At 41.4% G+C, this 27571-nt stretch overlaps 1 protein-coding gene across 1 annotated transcript; it reads right to left on the reverse strand.

Annotated features, from left to right (window-relative positions):
* Positions 1-17983: 17983 nt before the first annotated feature.
* Positions 17984-27517, reverse strand: EIF1AX (eukaryotic translation initiation factor 1A X-linked). The gene is made up of 7 exons (XM_055802499.1): positions 27351-27517; positions 26272-26355; positions 24400-24503; positions 22718-22768; positions 21671-21752; positions 21470-21561; positions 17984-19355 (listed from the first exon to the last, which is right to left on the reverse strand). The coding sequence occupies exons 1-7, from the start codon at positions 27364-27366 to the stop codon at positions 19350-19352; spliced, it is 435 nt and encodes a 144-aa protein (XP_055658474.1). The 5' UTR covers positions 27367-27517; the 3' UTR covers positions 17984-19349.
* Between the last annotated feature and the right edge of the window lie 54 nt (positions 27518-27571).

Below are 27571 nucleotides of genomic sequence, written 5' to 3' on the forward strand. Positions count from 1 at the left end.
TAATTTCAAATCAAAGTAATGGAAATTATTTACTTGTAGTTAAAAAACATTTAAGGATTCCACATATTTCTTCCTAGCCATATGACAAAGTTTTCATAGCACTCTTGCATATCTTGTTACTGCAGTGTAGCGATCTGTTATCACATCTACGAATAGGTAGGCCTTCTGATCTGAGGACTTAAAATTTTCTGTATTTATAGAGATAGTAAGGGTATTTCTTTTCTTTTCCAGGTGATATGACAGAGATCTACATCCCTGTCTAAATCCAGCCCACAGGCTCTCTTGGATACTGCAGGCTTACTGATACTTCAGTACAGTATTTTTTCTACTTTTCTCTAAATGAGTTTAACTCAGACATGATCCATCTTATACATACTGTCCCTTTTCTTTCTCTGAAGTCATTAAAGCTGTTTCACCATCTTTATTTTTCTCTTTTTTTTTTCCTAAATGATGCATATACTTCCATCCTGATACTCCAGCCACAACTGCTAATCCTCTCCAGGCCTCTGTACTAGCTAGTTTCACATTCTGACTCGGTTGTTCTGGATCCTCTGATTTGTTGTACCAATGTAATAGCTTCATACTGGCCACCACAAGATGCTGACTTTTAGCCGGTACTTTCCTACTGTGTATTAATCAGCAAGTGCTCTTATCAGTATTGGCACTTTCATTCCTCTGCCCCCTGATACTTCTTTCTCACTATATTATCATCAGGCAGATTCAATGAGCTTTGTTCCCTACTTTTAAATTTAAGCTCTTATCAAATTAGCCTTGATCTCAGTCCAGAATTCAAACTATTTGGTGTATGATTGTCTTCCAAGAACACTTCCCAGTGGCAGACCAACCCTAAACCTTCCTATAGGGTGGTCTGTTTGTCTTCACTGTCTAGTTGCACCTTTAAATCTTTAAAGACCAGAAAAATTCCTTTCCATTTATATTGATTTTTGTATTATTCACACTTAACTAGGTTAGAATTTTGGATCTTTTCTATGTCTTCCTACTAGCAGACAATTGCTTCTGCAGTTGGAACAATTTTTCCATGTTCATTCATGAGTCTTGACCTACTGGAGAAAAAGTTTGCAAGAATCAGAAAGACCATCTCCTGTGTGATTTAGATTAGCCAGACTAATAAAATTACCTTACTGCCTTAAGTAAACCATTATCACTTGACAGACACCCAATAAAAAAAAAAAAAAAAAAGCAGTGTCAGGTACTTAGTGTCAAAATCAAGAAGGCCAAAGCCCAGCAGGAGCTGAGACTGCCAAGGGGCACTGGTTGGAACAAGGCAGATTCTGTGGGAGTGCTAATTGGAATAGCAAGTTCAAGGAAATAGGGCCTTTGCTGATGGAGGCCCCTGGTGACAACAGATGTCAATGAAAAAGCTGATGAACTCAGTGCCTTTTTTTGTACCTCTGCCTTCCCAGCCAAAGCCACCTCCCAGACCCCTGCCTGTATGAGCACAGATGGGGAATGAATTTGGCAGCTGGCAATGAAGGAGCAACGAGTTAGAGAAACTGGATGTATTCAGATCCGTTGGGCTGGATGGGAATCACCCCAAGCTCCAAATCACCCAAATCTCACCAGGCCACCCCAGTCTTCCCCAAAGAACACCTGGCAGGCCTGAGTGTGAGGCCACTATCAATCTTCATCTTTAAAAAAGGCATGAAGGATGACTTGGGAAACTAATGCCAGCCAGCTTCACCTCAGTCAATGGAAAGATCAGGGAGCACATACAGCAGTAGTCAGCCCAGGAAGGCAAATGATGTTTCACCTGCCTGATCACCTGCTACGATAAAACAACTGGCTCTTCGGGTGGGCAAGGGCAGAGTGGTGGGTGTAATATACATTGATTTGAATACGGTTTTTGACACCATCCTCCCCAGCTTTCCCTTCTGGAAGCATCCCCACAGCAGCAGCATGGACTGAACAAACGGACTGTTTAGGTGAATTGAAAACTGGCTGTAAGGGTAGCAGGCAGTAACTCAATATCTGGCTGCTAATCAACAGAGTGCCCTGGGGTCAATAGTGGCACCTATGTCAAATACATTCATTAACAACTTGACTGCAATGCAGAGCTTGTTCTGAGAAGATCTGCAGATAACAGCAGTTTAGGGGAAGTGGCTGCTGTTTCAGCCTAGAAGGACCTTGTTAGTGATTGGACAGAGACCTCATGATCCTTATAAGAAGTATGAAGTTCTGCACTTGGGACAGCCGGAATAACCCCGTGTACAAGTACAGGCTGGGAAGTGGCTGGCTAGGTCATAGCCCTGTGGGTGACAGCACACTCTGGGTTGGATGTGAACCTGTGGCACACTCCTCTGAAAGAAGGTACATACTGGGTTTCAAGGGAAATTTGCTGATGATCTCTGCTTGGTGCTGGTGAAGCCATACCTGAAAAATTTAGTTTTGGATCCGTCTGGTCAAGAGATACATGGGGAAATGGGAGAGAGTTCAGTGGAGGGCTAATTAAGAAAGCTATGGAGGAGGGGCTGAAGGAGCTGGACCTACTCAGTCTGGTAAAAAGTAAGCCAAGAAGTAACATAACATCAGCCTACAACTATTCGAAGGATTATTATAAAAGTGACAGAGCCAAACTCTTCTTGCTGCTGCCAGCTGCTCTAACAGAGCAATTGCCACAGTTTACAACTTGGGAGATTCAGACTGGGCATCAGAAAACAAAATCAGGATAGCTGGGCATTTGTCGTGGTTTAACCCCAGCTGGCAACTAAGTACCACGCAGTCACTCTCTCACTCCCCACCCCCCACCCCTGCAGTGGGATGGAGAGAAGAATTGGGAAAAGGTAAAACTTGTGGGCTGAGATAAGAACAATTTAATAATTGAAATAAAGTAAATGTAACAATAATAACAACTGTAATGAAAAGGAGAAAGAGAAAGGAATAAAATCCAAGGGAAAAAAGAACAATTGGTGCACAGTACAACTGCTCACGACCCACTGATCGATGCCCTGCCAGTCCCCAAGCCACAATCAGTGGCTCCTGGCCAACCCCTCCCGCTCCCCCCATTTATATACTGAGTGTGATGTTCTGTGGTATGCAATATCTCTTTGACTAGTTCAGGCCAGCTCTGCTGGCTGTTCTCCCTCCTGGCTTCTTGTGCACCTGCTCACTGGCAGAGCATAGAAAAGGGATAAGTCCTAGATTTAATTAGTACTACTTAGCAACAACTAAAACATCAGGGTGTTATCAACATTATTCTCCTTCTAAATGCAAAACACAGCACTATACCAGCTACTAAGAAGAAAATTAACTCTATGCCAGCCAAAACCAGGACAGCACTAGAACAGCATGTCCAGAGAGGTGGAGGAATCTCTGTCACTGGCACTTCTCAAGACTCGGGCAAAGCCAAGAGTGACATAATTTAGTGCTGAGCTGGTCCAACCAAAAGACAACCTTCAGCCTTCCAACCAACATTTTAATGATCTTGCAGCATGTCTTGGGTCTTCAAAACATCTTATTAATAAAGCCCTATTATTATAATAATCTGTTTATTAACTTGTTTGGTTTCATGAGTGGCGGTAGAAGATTGTCACGTAGCCTGCTCGAAGAGAGAAGATTCAACAGATGGGAAACACCTTGGTGAGTTGCATAACTGAGACACCTCTCATCAACCCACTTTATGGAGTCAGGACTATAGCAAGAGACTTCAGCTAAGGAAGGGCATTCAGGACACCACCTGCTCCACATCCTTCTTGCCCTTGCCCTGGCACCCATTCACCTTTCCAACTTAGTTGACTTAGTTTTCTACCACATTAAAATCTGAATCTAGACTCTTCTCTCCTTCTGCTATGTCTGAAACAGAGAGAACCTACATTAGTAATTAGCCTTTCTCTGGCCTTCTGTTATCAAAGCATTATCCAGCTTCTTTGGTCTGTGGGAAATGCTTTGATATAAATAGACTGCTGTGAACTATATTGATTCCATGACATCTCAGACCAGTAGTTTCCCACACTGCACGATACAGGGCGGGGGGGTGGGGGGTAAAGAAAGTGTCTCTGTCTCAATTGCATTCATTTTTTTTTTCCTCCATCAGGAGATACTGAAGAGCAAAATTTTCCTCTAAGTCTGTGGACTGCCATTGCCTTTATCAGTTAAGAATAAATGGCATGTGAGATAATAGCTTCTGAACAAAATATAGATTTGCCAATTTTTTTCCATATAGCTTGACATACTGGAGCAGATCAAATTTTAAGTCCATTTGATGCTTAAATCTCAATAGAAAGGTAATTTCAAAATTACGATTCTGTCCTCAGTACAACGGAATTATAAAGCATCCTCTGAAGCAGAGGAAATTGAAGCACTTAGACCTATTAACAAATTCTGTTCCTACCTTTGACTCTCTGTGCTGGCCACAGACTTCTCTTCTAGCAATGCCGGATGGTACAGGGGAAAATGCTTTGTAAAGGGGATGAATCAAATGGACTTGCATACTTTGGATCTAAAAAACTGGGCTTTCAGGATACTTGCAAGAAGCAAGTTATGGTGCATGTGAAAGTCCATGTGATTGGTATAATCTTAGACAAATGACAATAAGGTCATTTATAATCAATATGATTTTCAAGTGTCACCACCAACAGAACTTGCTTTACCGTATTCAGGGGAACAGTAATCTGCTTGTCTCCTGTTGAGAGGTGGAGAGGTATGGAATTTTTGTTTGTTGTTGGTCCCCCCGCTGCCCCTCTTACAGAAAAAAAATCTCAGAGGGTAGTATATATCCATATATTCTACACACCTGAATTCTTTCTTGTATTGTGGATTTGACCTTCGGTCCAGTACTCTAGGTTTCAATGGAGAAATGATAGGATATGATGTATCTAAAGGAGAGGAGCAGAGCAGCCATACTTGGAGAAACTAGAACCAGAAGATACCTGATGGGGTGCACCTAATGCACCTACAAGTGCAGAAAAATCAGATGTTTTCATTTATAAAATATAAACCTTCAACAAAGAAATCTGATATATGTAGTCTAAAAAGGTAACAACGTAACTTTACAGAAGTTTCACAGAGCTGTATTTAGATGTACATTTCAAAACTTGAGTAAAAACGATGCTAACCAAACATTTACTCACCTTGATTTCAAAGGTTAAAGTTCACTGTCATGTACAATTAAGGATCAGTTTTCTTCCTCTCTGCAAATCCTGCAATTCATGGAACGTGCTGCTTCCTTTAGATTTGAATAATGTAAGTTATAACAGCATGGAGCTGGCTGATGTCATTGTGAGGCCAGTGTTGCTAATCTCTGAAAGGTGGTGGTGGTCAGGGGAGGTTCCTAAGGGTTAGAAAAAAGCAAATGTCACTGCTCTCTTCAAGAGGGGCAAAAAGGAGGATCCATGAATCTATGGGGCAGGCAGCCTCACCTCAGAACCTGGGAAGGTGGCGTTGCAAAGGATTTCCAAACATATTAAGGATAAAAAGGTGTCGGGAAGTAGTCAGCATTGATTTACAAAGTGGAGATCATGCCTCCCCTGTGATAAGATGATACTAGTGGCTTGGTGGAGGAAAGAAGAGCAGTGGACGTTATGCTGACTTGAGCAAGGCTTTCACACTGTCTCCCATGACATCTTCATAGAAAAACTGATGAAATATGGACTAGATAAATGGACAGTGGTGTGGATTGAAAACTAACTGAACTGCCAGGCTCAAAGGGTTGTGACCACTGGCATGAAGTCAAGCTGGAGGCCAGTCACTAGTGGTGTACCTCAGGAGTTAATACTCCTCAACATTTTCATTAATGACCTGGATGAAGGGACAGAGTGTACCATCAGTGAGTTTGCAGATTGCACAAAACTGGGAAGCATAGGTGATACATCAGATGGCTGTGCTGCCATTCCAAGGGACCTCAACAGGGTGGAGAAATGGGACAACAGAATCCTTATGGAGTTCAAGAAAGGGAAATGCCAAGTCCTGCATCTGGGGAGAAAAAATGAAGTACCTGAGGATGTACTGAAACACTGTATCTGACCTCCTTTTTCTTTTGTGCAGGTCCAAGTAAAAGAAGTGTTCTTTTACCTGCCTTTTGCCCTTAACTCATGCAGATCCAGTATGTGACCCAGTAGTCCAGTAAATGTTGGTGCTGTTTGAACCACCAGTGACTCTTGTTTCCGTTCATCTGTCTGTGACAGCTGCTGCTCGAACATGGAAGAGGTCTTCAACTCCTGAAGCTTAGAAAACTGATCTGAAGGCTCTCCTGTCTTAAATATTGCAGACAGAAAACTGTAACTTCTTTGTTTGCTTTTGTTTGGGTTGCTGATACCAAGGCAGAGATAAATAAATAAAGCCTTTGAGTGGTCATAGGATCATAGAATAGTTTGGGTTGGAAGGGACATTGAAAGGTTATCTAGTCCAACCTCCCTGCAATAAGCAGGGACATCTTCAACTAGGTCAGGCTGTTCAGAGCCTCATCCAATCTGGCCTCAAATATTTCCAGGGATAGGACATCTACCGCCTCTCTGGGCAACCTGTTCCAGTGTTTCACCATCCTCATTATATCTGGCCTAAATCTACCCTCTTTTAGTTTAAAACCGTTATCCCTTGTCCTGTTGCTATAGGCCCTACTAAAAAGTCTGTCCCCATCTTTCTTACAAGCCCCCTTTAGGTACTGAAAGGCTGCTATAAGGTCTCCCTGGAGCCTTCCCTTCTCCAGGCTGAAAACACCCAACTCTCTCAGCCTTTCATCATAAGAAAAGTGTTCCATCCCTCTGAACATTTTTGTGGCCTCCTCTGGACCTGCTCCAACAGGTCCATATCTGTTTTGTACCTTGCAGTCCAGAGCTGGACACAGCACTCCAGGTGGGTTCTCACCAGAGTGGAGTAGAGGGGCAAAATCACCTCCCCCAGTCTGCTGGCCATTCTTCTTTTAATGCAGCTCAGGATGCAGTTGGTTTTCTGGGCTGGGAGCACACATTGCTGGATTATGTCCGTCTCTTCATCCATCAGTACCCCCAAGTCCTTCTTCATGAGGCTTCTCTCCTCCCCTTCATCCTTCAGCCTGTATGCACATTGGGGGTTTCTCTGACCCAGGGTGCAGGACCTTGCACTTGGCCTTGTTGAACTTCGTGGGCCCACTTGAGCTTGTCCAGGTCCCTCTGGATGGCATCCCATCCCTCAGGCACGTCAACAGCACCACTCAGCTTGGTGTTGTCTGCAAACTTGCTGAGGGTGCACTCAATCTCACTATGTTGATGAAGATATTAAACAGTACTGGTCCCAGTACGGACCCCTGAGGACACCACTTGCCACTAGATCTCCATCTGGACATTGAGCTGTTGATGACTACCACCTGGATATGACCATCCAGCCAATTCCTTATCTATCAAACAGTCCATCCATCAAATCCAGATAGATAGAGGAAGAGAGCTTAAAATGGGGCTTGAATAGACAGGCTCTCAGCAATAACAACAAAATTATTCCAGCAGTTGCACTTATTTCCTCAGAAGGCACTTTCCTAGAAGAAAGGTTGCAAGCTCATTAAATAAAGAGATGAAGAAATGATCCTACAGAATGAACACTCAGACTGATTATAGACTTAAGAAAAATACTTTGTTTAAACATGAACTTAAAAATAATTCCAGAAGCTCACAGCTCAAACAAGTATACCTCTGAAGGTCCTTCTGGTATGAGAAGTATGTCCTACCCTCTGTACTAGCATTTACTTTTCTCAGCTGGTATTCAGTAGATATAAATCAGACTTTTGAATCTTAGCTGTAAGTTTTAACAGACTGAAACTAATGAAATATTAGATAGAAACCTTTCCAAGACTATCCTATGCAGCCAATACCTTTTGGCAACCATATTGTTCTGACAAAAAACCAAACCAAACCAAAAAAAACTTCAATAGATTGAACTTTGGCAATTGAATGTTGAAGAAATCTTAGGAAGAGAGCCTTAAGCCTTAACTTGAATTTAACAAAAGTCCCAATCTAAGCTCAAGACATAAGCACCTAGAAAATCTGTCATCTTGTGGAAGATTCTTAACTGGTTCAGAAATCTGCAGCGACAGTCAGAATCTCATTTATTCTCTCAAATAAGTTTAATAGCTACTAACAAAACAAGCTTCAAAAACACACAGTTGAAAAAAGTTTCAAAAATATTTCACAGGGAATCTATAAAACATGAGAATTAGTGGTTTTTCCGCAAAGGTTTTCAGATCTGTATCTCTGTGGTTATGACAGTAACCAGCACCATAGTCCGTGGTACAGTTTTCATTAGAGGTACAGGCATATCTGATTGCACTGAAAATAAAAACTAGTCTATTTTTTATGTAATACCTCCCAATTGTATTTTTTCACTTCATACAAATCCGCTGAGACAGTCACTCAGTTACCTTCTCTAACAGAGAAGTGAGTCAGGAGTTCTCAGATTCTTGGAATCAAGTTCAAGCCTCATGATTCAGATAAAGTGCTCCAACAGCTCAGTAATGGACAAAAAAATCATACACCAGATGCTTGTTTCATCCTGCAGTGAAGAGCACCATTATGTTGAGACTGCATCTGAAGTACCATGTCCGTTTTGGGGCTCCTTAACATGAGAAAAGTGAGCAAGTCCAGCTGATGACCAACGAGACTGCTGATGGCAGTGGAGCACATGAGACCGGGGAGAGCCCCAGAGCTCTGCGTTTGCTCAGCCTGTGGGAAAGAATGATGAAAGGAGATCTTGCTCCTCTCTGCAACTACATAATGGGTGCGGAGGGGAAGAGAAGGGAGAGCCAGACTCTTCTCGGCTGCACACTGTGAATGAACAAGAGGCAATGGACGCAACTCAGAACACAGAGAGATGCAAGGAAGTTAATTCTTTTTAACCATGAGGGTGCTAAAACCCTGGAACAGGTTTCCCAGAGAGGCTGTGGAACCTCCATCCTTGGAAATATTAAAAAAGCAACAGTACAAAGCCATGAATAACCTGCTTTAACTGGACCTGCTTTGCACAGAAGGTTGGACTAGCAAACCCCAGAGATGCCCTCCAACCTATGCCATTCTGTGAGGCTAACAACTAATGACGGCCATAATTTCCTCGAAGTCTTCGGAGGCTATACCAGCTTAAAACACTTTTCATACCTCCACCACTCTTCTCACCTCCCAGTTCATTTCTCCTTCAGCTTGGCTGGCACTAACGCAAATCAAATAGGGGAAGTGACCTAGCTTCAAAATACATTTGAAAAAAAAAAAAAAGTTATGGAAGAAAACTTTTTTTAAAAAAAATTAACTGCCCTGAGATGTTTCAGAATGTGCTGCACAAACTGTTGTATTGGTTGGTACACTATGGCACAGGTTCAAAATCAGCATTGACGGGGGAAGTACCTAAAGATCATTTATTAAAAAACATTGTCTTGCCCAAAGATGAGTTAGAATTTTTACTATTTCAGAAGCTTTCATGTTGTAACAAATGTTAGCTTCCAGTCCTTTTCTATCCCAATTATACTAATGCAATATTGTTCTGCCAACACAACCATACAGAAATAAAGTAACACAATTACCAACTTCATAAAGTAGTCAATACTCAACTCTGTAGTAATAAACATAAAACTAACCTTCAGTACCATCAAGACACTAATTTCGCAGAAGAACTACAGTGTGGGAACTTTAGTGGAAAATCAGCTACCGCTAATTCAGCTCAGCCCAAGAAAGAACAAGGTTTCTGTGGCTTCTGATTTCTTATTATTGTATAATAGTACAACATAATAATATCTGCTGAAGAAATCATATGGATATAGTACTTCAGCTATGTAAACTAGGTGCATTCATTATTGTTACCATTAAAAATATGAAAAACTATGTAAACAGGCAGGAGTTCCTAATCAGAACCTCAGACTGATATGCAAGACTTAACAGTCCTAATCTCCACTGGATCGATCTCATTTTCTCCTCACATACCATGTTCTTCAGTGTGTTCTGAGCGTCAGTGTTAACTCCCCAAATATTGTGAAAGTTTAAATTTCTCAGAACTCTAGTTTGGGGAGCGCTCAGTGGTTAACACCTTGTCTCTTCAGGCACGCACGCATCATCTACACAAGAGGCTTGGAACAGGGACTAGAGGACACTTGGCCTTTAATTCTAGGCACAGCAAAGGAAGCTATTCCAAACCTGCTGTCCAAAGGCATATTCTCACTGTGCTATGCATAGATGTGATTATTTGAGCTGGAAACATTTTTAGATCTAGCAATACTTTCCTCTGTCAAACTGCACAAGCAACCTACAAAAGCAGAAGAATGTGCCCCATCTTCTGGATGCATCTCATAGCCAAGTTTTGCTGAGGGATTCAAAGGTAAATACAAAAGAAGAAAGGACATTTTAAATAGCCTCCAGTGTTTGGTAAATGAGTTAACTTTTTGCTCCAAATGATTGTCATGGGTTGGGTGCCTCTAAGCTGAATGGAGCCTCATGCAGCTGAATGAAGAATGGTCTTACAAACTTCTAAAAATAGAGGCTGGAGGAGCACACAGCTAACTAGCATCACCAAATTTGAATGCTTTTGTGATGGCATGCTGAACAAAAGTTCGAACAGAGGTTGAGACAGTATTTCTGCATATCTCATTGAAAAGAGCAGTTCTGGGGAACACCTAAGGGTTCAGAGAAGCTCTGTGCAGCCCTGTCACCGCAGGATGTGGTTCTGCTCCATGGGAAATCTCAGCAGGCTGCTAGCAAGGCAAACACCGACACACCTCTATGGAGGGAATAGAAGAGTTGAAGCATTTCCAGATGGGGTGGGGAGTGTCCAACAGGTGCCTAGAGAGACACTCAACTTGGAGCTGAAGGTCTAGCACTTTCCTAGTATGTGATGAAAAGAATTGGGTTTTTTCAGTCCTGAAAGAGGAACATATTTTCCCCTTTGTAATCTGCTGTTCTAAAATGACTCCAGTATCCTGCTAGCATATATAGAGCTGTCAGGAAGCTCAGCTGTAAATCACTAACGGAACAGACTCCAAGGGGAAACTGCTTTTTGATCAAAAAGAACAAATCTTGTGCTGCTGTCTTCAAGCAATGCCACTAAAATAAGTATTTCTGATTGGAGTTGAGTGCCCAATCCAGATTCCTGATACATGCCCAGAGCACACCTGTGGAACCTGGTCACTTGTAAGATCAAAAATCTTTTTCCTGACTTTTTCTGAATGACTCTCATCCTCACTCCCCGTTTCCGTAACTGAAAAGGGAAGGGTTTACCATGACACAGTGAGCTCCAGCTGGGCAATCCCCAAGCTGGTAGGCTTTGGAAGTGGGAGATCATACAAAAGGTCATAGACAGTGAAATCTCTCCTATTTCCTACATTTTTCACTAGCTGCTTTTGGTTATTTCAAAAGCAGGATGGGAGGGTTCAGGTGGTCTGTTCAATCAGACAGATTGGCTATTTTCATATATTTATCAAGTGCACAGTTCACGTACCAAACCTGAAATATTCCAAGGTATTACGAGAGATGAAGTGCACTTACTTAGAGCCCTATTACTTGAGATTAAAAAGAGACTAATTGAGGAAGTGCCATAGGGTGTGGTGGAGGTGGAACAAGAAACAACACTTACTTTGTCTGCCACCTCTGGATTTCTTAATCCAGAGGTTAAAATTTACTGGGAAAGGATTTATAGTGGTGGGGGTGGAAGATCCATGCCCAATACATTTCAAATCTACTTACTGTGCTAGTAATGTGCCTTAGGCACTCCGTCTCTTATCACAAGCAATAGACTGTTACTGGAAGAAAGAATTTAGTCTAACAGAACAGTTAAGTGTAGGCTTTAGTAAGCATAAAGATAAGATACCTCTTTAACTGAATTATGGTTAGTGAGTTATGTATGCTCTTTGAAGTAGCTGCCATACAAACCAATCTTTAAAATATTTCTGAAAAGTATTAGCGTATGGCTTAATAATTTTCTAACTACAATGTCCACATTAAGTTATTTTGAAACATCCGCGTTCAGCGATGGCATACAGTTACCAAAGATTCCTTGATCCTTTGAAGTTTTTGGAAGAAGCCAGGAGCTCAGCTAAACAGCTTTATTTCTGTGTGTCTAAGTTCTAGTTACATATGTATGTGCTCCCCTTGAGGGAAAGTACGGTTTTGGGAGGGAGGAAAACATGAAATATGCTTAGTTAGCCATTGGAAGGAACATGAGTAAAGGTGTAACCACAACTTTAGGAAAAACAGTAGCTTAGCTGATGCTCCTACCAAGTTCATCCACATGGTATGTTGAAGTAAAATAAAAAGAATATTATTTTTTACAGGAAGGACATGGAAAAGATAATTATTAAGGCACATTAAAATATTAGGAAGAACACTATGTTCCCATGATAACAATACTTCTCACAACAGAGGAAATAGATGAAAAGTCTCTTGAAAAATGTCAACAATGATCAGTACAAGAAAACTAGTGTAATGAAAAATAAAAAATTAAGCTAAAGAAATGGTACATGAGTACCTGACATTAATTGAGAAATCATAAATTCAAGGACTTTGTCCCAGAAGAATTAGGTTTTCAGGGGAAGATGAAAGGATATTTACTTACTCTTATAGCGTGATATGAACAAACAATATAAAATTATAAAGTAATGTTTTCTACAGTCATATGTGCAAACAATGTGTGAGTACAGAAAAAGCAAAAAGAATCAAACCCCTATTTGATGAAGAGTAAATATTATTTCAAAAATCAGTAATAAGGAGATTACCTGTTTTAAGGAGGGCTTGGGTATTAAAGGAGGAAACTATTGGGTGCCATACACTCCTCCCTTCCCTTTTTTATTATTTTAATTGATTTAGAAGATATCAGCAAGTAATCAGAAACTGTCGTGCTGTCTTCTCAATATGAAGGTACTGGCTACTTGGCATTCAAGCTGTTTCTTCCAAATGCTTCCTCATACCCTAAATCAGAAACACATCTTCAATGCTTTTTGCTTCTCTAACATCTGTCTATGTAACTATTGGTAGGTTAAGCTAAGCTGCCTGTAACAGCACATGTTCAGCAACTAGCTATATTCTTTTTCTTAATTACCATACATTAGTTTCTGTATTGGTGTATACTAAATACTACAGTTAACCTTCACTTTTGTAATCCTAAACAGTAACGTTACAGCAGTTTAGTTTAAAACATTTCATGAAGCCTGAGATCACTCTTCCTACCATTATAGACACAACGTACACCCAGCAATGTGATAACACCAATTCAGACTGGGGAGAGGAGGGAAAGAGGAGGTGGCTATTGAGGGTTTACTGCATAATTAGAGTAGTTAATCTTGGCTTTTTCCACTTACTTTTCAGCAACTGTTTCATTAGTTGGTGGTACTATAACAATACACCCATGACAGTATTTGTTCCACTTACAGGTGGCATACTCACATTTTTAGTGAAAAAATTCCTATGCTGTTGCACATGTCCAACACCTTTGTGAAACTGGCCCTCTATTTTGGGAAGAGGTTTCTGCTCACTTGCTGCTACTCTGGTTAACAGTAGCAGTCCATAGACACACTACTCGGTTGCAAGTGGTATAAGCTGCTGCTAAGGCGATCGAGCTGACAACCATAGCAGGATACAGCAGGGTGCCCATTACTTCTGCCCCAGTCACTCAAGTGGAATACAGTAAGACTGGACAACCACACCAATGGGCCTTAAGGCATCTTTTAAGATATTTTCAGCTCACAGGACTGGCAGAACCATCTAACATCTTGATGAATACTAAAATCAGTGGATGCACCCATACTTTTTCTTTTCCAAAGTGGCTAGTGCCATTTAGATGCGAAGAACCAAACGTTCCATTAAAAGTGTCATAAGCCACAGGTTCACTGAGAATAGATACTGCAGGCCCTTCTGGTTAGGCTAACAGCTGCAAATGCCTAAACACTACTGCTGCAGAGCTGATGAAGCTATTTACCAAATCTAGGGGAAACCTACATCTACGCACACTGACAACTGATCTGCGGCGTCTTCCTTTCCACTTCTATTCAGGCTCCTACGCTGCAGTCAATTAGCGGCATAGGACTGCGGGGTTATATTGCCAATCTGAAGATCTATTTCTATATATTCCATCACACCCTACGCAGTTACTTAGCACTGGCTACTTCTGCCATTTTCACCAAAATTTAGGATCTAGCTGCATATTGTTATTTGCTCAAGACATAATGGTCCCTATGACTGAGGTGTTGCAAGACTCTCCACCTGCTCAGCTACCTGCTGCGTCAGTTGATGATTAACATCCCAGACCTATTCCAGAGCAATTTGACAAGGCAAGTTGGGACACTTGGGCCCATAGGTTTAGAAGATGGCAAGCTCTTCCACAGCTTTCTGGCATCTTGAACTTCTTAGTGAGCATCCAGGACTACAACTTTAACCACTGTAGCGTCTGTATACATCGCCAGCTTCAGCCATGAGAAGGGGAAGACCGTTCCACCGAGTCAGGCAGAAAAAGAGTAAAATTATTCTCAAAACCTCGTTAGGGCATCCTTCCCCACCCCTCACCACTGTCTACTACAACTAGTCTTAAAGCCTTCTAAGTCAGAAGCTGTTTCCTCAAGCACTTTGCAGCACTTCTCTAAGCACAGAGCCTAAAGACAGTAACTGTGGAGAGTCCTGTCACTGTCTTGAGGATTGTCACAAAGCTGAATCCTCTGTGACAGCAAGGTACCATGGATTGTGGAATGTATACAACCCATGCAGGTCTGGGTGTCCCACGGGGATCCTCCAGCATATCTGCTGCTCTTCACTGTATTTCCTACAGGTGGGAACAGCCGTACCCACCGCGTGTTGCTGCCAGTGCCAGGATTACACCTCAGCCGGTGCTTATGCATTTGAATCGGCTCGGTCTTTAGAAAGAAGACAACCTACTAGAACAAACTTTTAAAAAACCCCAAATCCTAAGTATTTCCGTTGCTGACAAGATTTATTGCAGACATTGGGCACCTCAGAGTCCCTGAAACCATGCGATAGAAACTCTTCCTAAGGAGAAGCTGAGGCAACCTGCTTGCTCTTGATCTGCCAAAGTCGGTTTGGTTTTTTGCTTGTCTGCTCCCTCCAGAGGCCAAGCACGCAAAGGCGTTTTGCTGATGATCTTCCTCAGTTGGGAATAAAATTCATTAACTTAACCATGGAGAACAGCAGGGCTGGTTAAGGAATACAGATGCTAGTGACCACAGAAGAGACGCCCACACTATCGCAGTCTAGATACAAAAATATGAGCTACCCACTTTTGCAAGAGGGAAGAATGAGTGCCTACAAAACACAGCAAGAGCACTTCAAAAGATAATTTACTGTTAGGCCAGTGATGCAGTAATTAATAGGCCCCTTAACTGTTACCACCTTCTGATTAACCTTTCCTTTCTTGAGCGGACAGCCTGGATATAAATAAAACTGCCGTGCAAGTGTCCTCTCTTGTCTACAAACACCCATGAATTGAACTCATAGGACAGACAACCCAGCCCTTTTTAAAAGTATTTTTGCCTCACTAAGCATCTACAGGAAAGCCTGAAAATAAAATTGGTGTGATTAGAACATCTGGATCGCAACTGCAGCCCAGGAGCAAACAAGTGCTTGGAAGGAGAAACCAGCCTTCAGATGCTTGGTGGCACCCTGCTGCTAGTACCTACTGCCTAGATGGAATTACCACATGGAGGTACTCACAATTTTCAGCTTGCCTCTCTATTTGGTCGAGATTGTCTTTTATAATCACAAAGTTGATCTTTGGTATTTTGTTGGGCAAGATATAGCACACGTATCCTGAATTAATCAGTAGGGACTCTTAACTCATGCTTGCTGTGATTAAAAAAAATAATAAAGGAAAGGCATTCTTCCTGCTCACCTCTTCTCCCTCCTGCTCCAAAGGGAAGGGCATGCACAGACCAAGAAATAAATTCTGAATTCATTGTTTTGTATCAAAATCAGAAAGCATCGCCAACAGCTACCTCCACAAAAACCAGCAATGGGCCTCAAGTTTAGAGGGACAAATAAAGCTGCACTCGGAATATTCCAAGGTTATTTCAGATAACACTTCCCTCTTCCCACATCTTCCAAAAAAATTGCACTTAAGTTCTCACCTCTATTAAGTGGTCAACCTACCTATATATATATATATATACACACCTATAGCACGGCATCCACAGATGAAAAGTCTTGAGTCCTCTAGTGAACCATATGATACAGGTATTCTAGTCCCACAATATTAGTGTTCAGTAACAGCAAATAATTATGGCTTAGATTGGAGCTTGCTCAACAGCAGTTGACACCCCAATTTGCCCGAGAGTGGGACTTACCTTGTCACCAGGGGGCCTCAGGGAGTGGCGCCACAACCCAGAAGTGACACCAGTCCGACCTGTTCATCTCGGCCAACCCAGCCCACATTACAGCCAGGTACCACAGCGAGCAAACTGCCACCCACCTGCTCATTTTCATTCACGGACATCACTCTGATTACAGAGCAATCATTGTGTCAGCCTAACCTCCATCAGCTTTTGTACTGTACATTCATCTAAGAGTGTGTGTGTACATACACGATACCATATATATGTATGGTATGTATCATATCAACGTATGGCACTAGCACGTAGAGTGCACTGACCTGATACAACCTATTGGTAGTAACAAGTAAATGGCACCGAGCTCAATGAGCAGCGGTTACTGGCTCCTCCTCTTCTTGCATAAGGAGAGGTGGTTTGTTTGTGTGGGGTTTTTTGCACTTTTTAACCATATACTTTTTTTAACAAAAAAATAAAAATCAATATAGTCTGGACTATATCTGTTAAGAATTAGGATGGAAAAGCATTAAGGCTGTCCAACCAACTGCACAGCTGCTCCTATTATAAAGCAAACACAGAAAGATGATTTAGAACAATGAATAAAAATCGCATCTCAAATAAAAATCACAGGGAAGATCTCAAAGTGGGAAACACCTTAGAGAACACAAAGTTTACACTGTAGCTGCAGTTTTGAATCCCTACCTTCAATTTCACACTGCCAGCAGCAGTTACCAACAAGAATAATCAAAAATTTATCTAGAAAATACTCTTACTGACAGAGCACCTTTCAGAGCTGCACAGTCGGCAATCTTGCAGCTGCTCTTTTACCACCGTTCTTTGCGTGGAGACACTGACGTGAGAGCCACTTGTGCAAGCTGGTTTTCTCCCTCAAAAGAGAAGCAAGAGACAATACAAAGCTGCCTGGATCGGGCTATGAAAGGGGCTTTAGCAGCAGACAGAGAAACAAGCTGAGGAAGTGTATTCAAGGAAGGCGATGCAGCCTAGCACTTAAGTAGAAACTAGATGGTGTTGAGCCAGAGCATTAATAGGAAATTAATAGTTAAACAGGAAATTTCCTTAAAAAACTCTGCAGACTTAGGCTGAGCCAGGCACGAGCCTGGGAGCAATAAAGATTGGAAGGAACCTCAGGGCAAACCACAACTCATTCTGCCAGGAACAGTTTCAATTTTGTCCCGCAGCTAAGTCTCTGTTACACTGGACTCTGGTAGGGTGAAGTAAGCTTCTTGCAACAGCACCGTATTCATTTGTGTACCTCCTCACCACTAACCACGCACTTTACATTTTTCCCACATGTACAAGATTGGTTTTGGCAAGTATCATTTCCATAATACCTGTATCTTCAGTAAACATTCACTGTAATTTAATCATTAACCTTTCTGCTAGCACAACTGAAAACAGATACCTTCTGCACTTGGACCTCAAGATCAGTTTTGAAAGCTTTTAACCATTTTCAGAGCTGCTCATAGTCTGCTTAATATGTTGAAAAACCAGTGAGATTAGTATCTTTTCCCAATATTTGGCAAATTTTTACAACAAATATTTAAATCCCATTAAACACTTGGCAAAGTTACTTAATACTAGGAAAATGTTATCCCTAGAATAAGATACCAGATCCATGTAAGGAAAACTGACATTACAACAAAAGAAAAAAATGTAAAAGACGAGGACATTTTCGCAAAAGCTCTGGAAGTTCAAACCTAGCAAAGAACTCCTTAAAAATCATGTAAAGCAATGAGGCCACTCCACATTTAAAGCCATTTTGTTTTTATCTATTGGGGTAGTCACTTTACATCATACCAAAAAGACTGTATAACGAATACAAGTGTCAAGAATCAGATTTTTATGGCACAAAAGGAAGTTTTCCATTAACCTGCTTTCAGAGTTGCTGAATACATAATTGAAGACAAAGAAACTAAGGCTACCACAAAATAATATTTGCATGATGATGTTAGTCTTTATTCAGCTTCTTAACTGACTCCTCCAGTCTGAAGGCGGAGAAGAATCTTTCCATTAGTTTGCTTCAGTGATTTATTCTGGATGAAAAGATTCTTTTTCTATGTTTGACAAGTTTATTTTCTCATTTATATTGTTATTCAAAGTTCACATAAGCTTTAATGTTGTACCTTACAATGTATGGAATTTAGATTAAAATAAAACTCTACTCTTAACATAACCTTTTCTATAATGTAAAAATATTCTACATGTTTAACATATCAAGAATATTAAGCATTCACTTTGGGGAAAAACTATTTAACATGGTTTTTAGTCCAAACCCAGCTGTTACGGTTTTGTATTTTTGCATCCCTATTAAGTTGGGTGCCACCCAGTTTTCGTCTTCTGCAACTACAGCTTGACTACCGCACTCAGAACACGGAAGAACTATGCATACAAGACAGTTTTCAACAACTGCAAATTTGAGATGCTGCTTACTTTTTATCTTCACTCCTCCCCTACCCCTCCACTGCGGCAAATTTACATCTTTGAAATAATGAGAGTTTTTAATTATCAAAATCAGTATAAAAATAGCAGCATGCTACTAGACATGAAAAGCAGATTCATCATGCATCATGAATTTAAATGCAGATCTCTGCCTTCCTTTTATATTATCAAAATCTTTTTAAAGTTAACATCAAGGCAAGGGGTATAAGGACAGACACTGCATAGTATGATTTGATACTAATCTGAACTGGGTATTTGTATTCAATTAAAATCCATGATAATTACAGGGTAAACAATTTTTATTTCAAAATACAAGTTTTAACTGGAATTGTAGTGATGAAAGCAGAAGAGGGAAAAATGTCGTCTTTTACAGCCCACGTCACTGTATCTCACTTACATCCAGAAGTAAAAGCTCTAATTGGTGAAGAGACAAAATATTTGTGGTGTTTCACTGAACCTTCGTGATAATCCAGCATTATCCATTTCTAAAGAAATATAAATACTTTAAAACAACATTGAAAATAAATCCTTTTGATGTAACAAACTACACTCCTTACTGAGAATTTTCAGTCTTCTTAAAAGAAAGGGACTTCACCCAAAAAATAATCAAAATATCAATGTAGAACAATCCTCGGAGGAAAAAAGTCGGAATGTAAACCTCTGTTCCAAATTAGATCTGAAAAGCAAAAACACCACAGCATGTATTTAATTTGCATGCATTTTTCATCAAGCAGCAATTTCTTTAAGCTCTTTTTATGGTTCAACAGGAGACTTTCCCAACTCAGTTCAGTCCTGTTTTTGCCTCAGCTCACATCCTGTTTTCTTAATACACAATCACTCTCCTTTTATGTCGTGTGTGTTGTTGTCCCCCCCCCCCCCAGTTACCATTGTTATGCAGGTAAGCAATTCTGACAATATAATTATGCATCAACAGTACAAACATAAATTAGCCCATGATTCTCAAAAACGAAAACAAAACAGAGTTTAAGGGTAACTTCCCTAAGCAGTGACTATTCAAATTAATTTATTGGCAAAATAAATGATTTTCTACGCATTCTTCTGACATAAACAACAAAGGAAAGGTTCCACCAAGCCTTTCATTTTAACTATGACCTTGGAAGCCGCACTTCATCCTAGCTAGACTAGAATGATCCTCAGAGGAGTTCAAATTTTCTCTCCTTATGTCTTTTCCCTTCTTAAAGCAGATATTATATTGCATAGCTGACAGAACCTCAAAAACAATCATAGCTGCTCACTGAAATACATTATCCCACACAAAGATCCATTAGTTTGCAAATTTTATTATTTCAGTGTTCCTACAGCTTCTAATCACTTTGACATCTTGCAATAGCTTCATTATTAAAACCATGCAGTACTAGGAAGTGTCTGTAGCTTCAGTAAGCTAAACCTTCAGTAAGCTCAACCACTGACAGATCCGAAGTGCAGCTTTCAAGTCTGGAGAAAAATTCATGAAGATTTTGATATTTTTAAAATATTTGATCTGATGCATCATATAATGAGAACCTCAAAAAAGTCAAGTTAATGTAAGCATTTAAAGAGAATTAGTCATATTACCGACTCTGAGAGAGAGGACTAAAAAGATGAAGAATTAAGACATAATAATATACTTAGAACAGTCTATCCAATTAAGTTAACTCACTGGCTCAGTAAGTTACTACTTATCCTCTCAGCCAGTTGACCCTGCACACATTTATCTCTCAACTGCCAAAAAAAGTGCATCATCTTGGAAAACATTTCACAGCAGATTCTGCTTCTACAATTTGCTATATAATCTGAAGTATAACCATTTTACTACTACAATTTAAGAGTGTGCATGGTCAGTTACTACAGCTTAGCGGTAAGCAGTAACACAACTAATTGTGACAACCTGTAAATTCAAGCCTACGGTTAACTTTAGCAACAACCAAGATACAGCGTTTTATGTAAACAAAAATGGACACTTAAGTCTTTGCTTTTCCTAAAAACACAAATCTCTCAATTATTTCTGTAGTTAGTATTAGATAGTGAGTTTGTTAAATCTACAGAGGAATCAGAATTCATGGAATTCACCAAAACATCTGCATAACCTGTGGCCTGTTCCAGCATTTGGTGTCCAACGCAGTTGCATCAGCAGTTTATGGCTCTCCCTGCCCTGACTGAGCTGGCCACAGCTGCCCTACATGGCACCAGCGCTGACCCACCAATCTTTGTGCCAGCTCCCTGAGAGGTCTTTCTGGCCTGCTGTGCAGGGGTATAAGGAAATCCTACTAGTCTGCTAAACCTTCCTATACTGTCTATTTTGCTTTCCACCAGGAGCTTGTTGTAAGGAGCTTACGCTTCAGAGTGGTACCGAGGGCTACAATCAGTTCCTTCAATACAAACACACCCAGCTACAGCCATGCATGTAGTCGTCGACTCACCTAAACGCAACTCCTCGCGTGCACACGCACACACTCACTTGAACGGACACTGCTACATAACTCTAGGTCTTTGGGGTCAAATTACATTATTTTTCTTTTAGACATCTTAAGGGTAATGAGAAGACTGTGCTCCATGTGTGTTTTAATAGTATGACACTAAGCATACTATCTACTCAGAGGTCAACTGGAGGACAACTGTAGGACAGAAGAGAGAACAGAAAGCTGGCATGCACACGTCCACACCACTTTCTGAGGCAGTGCCTGAGGTGAGCCATTTCAAACATCGGTGTATTACTTGCTCTAAAAGAAGTAAAACCAGCTTACTGCCAATGATTTCAAGCATATGACACAAAATATGTTTACTACTTACATCATCAATATCTTCATCATCATCTCCAATATCATCAAACTGGATTTCATCATCATCTCCAGGACCAAACGTGTCTGTCTCATTGATTTTAGCTAAAAAGGAAATTAAAGAGAATTTAAGCAGCGCACTCACATCAAGTCAAGACAGACTGAATGTTATTGTCCATTATGAAGTTCCAATTTGAAGTGAGAAGATTCTTACCATGTTCTGGAAGCTCCCCATATGCTTTCAGACTTCTGGCTTCATCTGCATTGTACTTTAGAATAACATCAGCCTTGTTATCCTAAATAAAAATATTAGAATTTATTAGTTATCTGTGAAGGAAAAAACTAACTATTAACCTCAGCAGACCAGTACCAATATTATTTACAGAAAAATAACACCTATATTGTTTACAGAAGAATGTCTTGTCCCACCTTCTCCTCCAGTTCTTTTAAAAGTAAAGTAAAAAGTGCTCATTTGTAGAATATCTTAATTTTTTCTGTCTGACAACTTAATTTTCTCCTATTGTAAGTAATTTGAGAAGTTCAGTTTCATGCCTTTGAAACTAATCTTTCTTCAGAGAACACACATAGTGAGGCGTTTGGTGGTCAGTCAGAAAGTGTCAAAACTTCCTAGTTTTAAGTAGTTTAATATATACAGTAAACAACAGTATCTTAAATGTTTTACAACTCTAACGTACGTTTCAGAAGCAGAATCTGCCTTCAAATAACTGATGACACAACACTAACATTCATAAAAAGCATTTACTTAATGAAAAATACAACTGTTTTCCATTAACCTTTACAATATTAGGTAAAATTACACTAGTACATTTTTGGAAATCTAACTAGAAACTAACCACTGATCAATTGGCCTCTTAAGGCAAAAAGCCTAAACATTAAGGCTCAACAACTCCCATCATCACAATAAAATGTTTGGTACTTGACTCAGTCTCCCTTGTATCACAGGATCCAAGCATCAAACAGCTACACCTTGAAAAAAAAGAGTCAGGTGTGACACCAACAAGAACCTTCACTCACAAAGTCACAGGGTGCAATTTAGAAGAACAAGTTGAACCAGCATTTGTCATCTGCTCAAGACAACCTTTCTGTAATACAAAGAAACTAAAACTCATGATTTAGCATAACTAAATACAAATTCAAAGAAAGTTAGATGGGAATTTCCCCATGACACCTGCTGTAATTTAACATTAAATAAAGCTGTTTGTAAGGTATTTTTCATTGGCAAATTACATTGAATTTTTACCTGGTAATCCCTTAAGCCAACCAATATAATATCAGATGTATTTATCCAAACCTGAAAGAGAAAACATATGTTATATTGCAGGAATTCAAGTTATGTCATCTAACACGGAGGTCAAGCAGCACATTTAAGTTTACTGAGAGAAATGGAACACTTCACTACAGCCACCATTTTCACTTTCTAGGTTAGAAATAATAATTGGAAATAGCCAATTTCATATTTTAACAGCAAAACCAAGGTTATATTATTTCACATTACAGACCTATTACCAAGATAAACTTCTTTGAAGAGTTTCTAGTCAACAAAGTGGTTACTAAGCCATAACCTCTGAGAAAACAGATGTAATGCATCAAGCCACCATCTGAACTGAGCTCCATAAAGGCAAACAAGAAAGAGCCCGATGAAGGGGGTGATGGACAAGCACAGTGAAGAGTATGAGAAAATGAAGGGAGTTGATTCTAGCAATTGACTAGGCTAATCAGCCAAACCAAAGCCAGAAGCCTGCGAAACAGCACATGTTAATTTAAATGCACAAGACAGAACTATCCCACCATCAGCTTGATTTTTTTTTTTTGAGATTAAATACATTCATTTCAGTTGGAATTTCCTTTCTTTTAGCACGAGGAATAGGTAAGTGATGCTATCTGTAGCAGGACATTAATTCTGCAGCACCTAGCATTTATCTACACACATGCTCCACTACCTTCAACAGTTTATTGCAGTGTGTTGCAGGCAGCTAGCAGGGCTCACGTTGATACCAAGATACATGCATTCACTGGTCTCCAAAACCAGGCAGGTGGAACATTCCGGAATGAACAAAGCAAACATCTGTTTTTATTGAGAACAGACTATCTGAGAGGACCTCCTCTGTACCATACACCAGCAGAGGATAGAGAGCTGACGAGGCCAGGAGGTGACACCATCCAAAAATGGCAAAGTTAAGAACCTGACTTCCCTGAAGGCATACACTTTTGGAGATCAGCTTCGTACAGAAGTATTTTGGGAACTGATGAAGTGGACAATGAAACGATGGCATCTGAGGTGCCTGAGGGAAGCTGTAAAGAAACCTTCCCAAACTGCCCTTACTGAACTAATCTCTGATAAGTTACCTAGTGAGAAGATGATAATTATTCAGTTCTTCCCCATATCAACCAAAGCAGAGTATCAAACCCTGATTCTTACTGGTTTTGGGAAATAGCATACAAAACCAGGTAGCTCTGGACAACCCTCTTACACCTTTTTCTTCCTATGCTGTGTGTCAATCTTCATGTTAATAGATGTTCTGCTAAACTAAGTACTGATCTAATCTCAGATATAACACGTTGATTTTCCAAATAGTCATCATTCCCCATTTACAATTGGGGTGCTTTTTAGTGTTTCATATACATGCAAGTTTCTAGTATATGAAGAATTAGTATTTCATCAACAGCCAAAAAAATCTCCCCTGAAATACACACATCCAAAGGCAGCCCTTCAACTACAAGCTTCACTCAAAAGTCAGACTGCCTGTTTTTGTGCCAGCAATAATACAAACGGAAGAACGAACTAGTTTACTAACAAAAGTAAGTTTAAGATATTAAGTGCAGTAGAAATGGTAACTTCTGTAACGAGCTACATACATAAATTTTAACAATTACATATCATGCATAATGCCACCGTTCTCTATTGCAATGCTTCAGAATTACCTTTTTTCTTAGTTTCCCTCTAATATGACATAATCTCTTCACACCATCAAAACATAATGCTTCCAGTCTTCCATTGCCTAACATCTTGATCACCTGGGCATATTCTAAAAGAGAGGGTAACATATAGCAAAGCTTCTAAACAAATAGTTTCATGAAACAACCAGTAACTTCTGCCACTGTAATCAAAATTTGCTGTAACATTTTATCAAACACGAACAGCTGTGAGGAGCTTTGATCAGCCACACATGCTGAATGTTATCACAGTTTCTGTATCATTGTTCATGCTAACATTCAAACACTGCTTATTCTTGGTTGTGCCCATACTTTGGTTCCCTCTGAAATGCTTACTAGAGATAATTTTTAGAGCTATCAGGTCACACTCAGAGTTTGAAAGTTTATGGCAGCATCACAGTGTCTGTCTTAAGTGATAAAATCTCATGCTATCCATTGAGGGAAGAGGAGAAAGCGGCACATCTTGTATACCCCACTGATATTTGGAATCCCTTCTGCAGAGGCTCTGTGGAAAAAAGAATACTGTTGTTTAAAGGACACATTCTGGTGTCCTCAGAAACTGACTGAAAGGCAGATACCAGGCTTCAGCTGAAAACGATGAAGCTTCTCTCCAACACCCACCCACAATCTCTCACCTTGTATTTAATCTCCTTCCTTCACGGAGTTGCAGAAATCACTACTGGAGTACTTCATACACTATTAAAGTTTGCAGCATAATGTATTACAATTTAACTAGAAAAAATAAAGCTTGTAAGATTTACAACAACATTATCTGACCACCCATACTCGCCGGGGAGGGGGGAAGTAATATTCAGTTAGCTGGAGCAGTATTTCAATATTCTAAAACCTTTCCTTAGCACAAGTTAAGACAGTCCAACAAACCACTAGACTATTAATAACTGAGAATAATGTTTGATTAAGCAGATTTTGGTGGGAAGTTGAAAAGGATTTTAAGTTTTATAGGTGCATCAAAATCAACTCTTTTTTTTGCTTATAACTGTCACAGAACATCACAAAGCTTAAAGAATGAGTTCAGCAGTCACTTCTTTTTTTAAAGTGATTCAAGTCAGTACTTTTCCTGCATTTCTAAAAAGCCAGCTGACTACTTGGTCACTAGACAAGTACCTGCATATATGTTAGCAACCACAAGAGCATGACACACAAAGACAGGGTAAGCGAAAAGGGAAGCGAGCTCACTGGCACCAAAAAGCAGGGGAGAGAGGAATCCCAGTCATCACCCTCTGGCTGAACACTCTTGTGGCTTATTTTACCCGACAACATCTATGGACCTCACCTATTGCTCCTGTTTTAGTAATTGTTAGAGGTCCCAGCCCAGGAGCCAATTCAACTAAACCATCAGGGGACAGTGCAAAAACAGTGAGATGCACTGTTCTGCCAGGTCAGTGGCTTTCGAGAGCTCACTGAAGGATCCAAGAAACGTTACAGTTGGTATAAAACAGAAAGCAGGACTGTGCATCCAAGAGACAACTACTGGCAACACTGAACGACATCAGCTAAGCTAGCTGCTTACAGACCTTCACACAGAGCTACTCAAGGGATTTCTAGTGAATGCTTACATATATGCTGTATTATACAGGCGTCACAATAAAGTCAAGGAGAGGTAAGCTTCATTCTTACGTGATGAAGCTATTTAAAATGTCCCTTTCCTAATGTCTTCTTCCTACACTCAATATGTCATTTAGAATTCAAATACAACCCCAGTAAGAATACATCTCTCTATTCCCCAATAACTTTGTATTTCTCAGCCATCCAGGCATTTTGTTTATCAACTTCCAACATATGTCACTTACAAGATCTACAGAAAACAACAGCATCACTGTGCTATAGTTAAAAACTCACCTTGCCCATCTTCCTTGAACACCAGTTCCCTTTTTTCTGACTCGTTCTCATTCTTACCTCGTCGCCTGTTTTTACCTCCTTTGCCTAGATTAAAAGGGGGAGAAAAGATACAGTGAATGAAACAATCAGCTATATGGGCATTTCTGTGCCTGTTTTGTATATGGCTGTTTTTTGAATATTCCATCCTAGATTTTCTGCTTGCTCGTAACGTTTTTAGCTCTAAAATTTTTCAACTAAGTAGTAACAATTAAAAGAGCAGACCCTCCATTACTTAAGATGTTCTGGTTGCTCTGGAGTGACAGATGCCTTCAAGAAGAACTTGCGCAAGATCACCATTTTCAGTTTCCTCGACTGCTGCTTCCAAACACCTCACAAGTAACGATGGGATAACCTGGCGGATGGAACCACCAAAGAGCAGAAGAACGGCTTGAGGGATTTACTGTAGTGCTGAAATTCCTGAAATACTCAGGAGAAAGCCCACGCTCCAAGCAAAGATTCCCTTTTAAAAGGGCACACACGTGGCAACAGGACTAGATGCTCCTCACAAGGAAGCAGCGTGAAGCAGAAGAGCGGCTCCTATGAAGAACCCCCGCCCGCGCCAACGAGCCGCCGTTCCCTTCCCCTCACGCCTCCCTGCCCGTTAAGCAGCGGGCGGGGGGAGAGGGGGGTGAAGCCGCAGCCCCCCGGGAGCGCTCGGCGGGGCCCGCACACCCGGCCGTTCCCCCCGGCGGCCGCCGCTGACAGCCGGGCCCCGCCAGGGCCTGCCCCCGCCGGCAGCCCGGCCCCAGAGGCCTCCGGCATGCCGCCGGGCCGCGAACGGCCGGGAGCAGGGCCGGCACCCGCGGCCCAGAAGGGCCCAGAGCGAGAAGAGGGAACCGGCCCAGGGGAGCCCCCGCACGGCGGGGTGGGCTGGGGCTCCCCCGCCCCCTCCGCGCCCCGCCCGCAGGCACCGGGCTGCGGCAGCTCCCACGTGAGAGGCGGCGGCGGCGGCGGCGGGCAGGGCCCCGTCGGGCCCGGCCTCGTCGCTCAGCGGAGGGAGGGCCGCCGCGGAAGGCCCAGCGGCGGAGAGGGCGCCTCACCTTTATTCTTGGGCATGGCGCCGGGCGCTCCGCCGCGGGGCGGCTGCGGGCAGGGGCGGCGGCGGGGGGCTGGGGCTTCACGCGGCTCCCGCGAGGCGAGGGCGGGCGGCGGCGGCGGGATGGGCGGCGGGGCCGGGGCCGGGGCTGGGGCTGCGGCTGCTCGTGCGTTCCGGCCGCTGGCGTCGACCGACCCACAGCGCCCCCTGGCGCGCGGGCGGGCT

This window comes from Falco peregrinus, chromosome 4, assembly GCF_023634155.1.
Source record: "Falco peregrinus isolate bFalPer1 chromosome 4, bFalPer1.pri, whole genome shotgun sequence".
Classification (NCBI taxonomy): domain Eukaryota; kingdom Metazoa; phylum Chordata; class Aves; order Falconiformes; family Falconidae; genus Falco; species Falco peregrinus.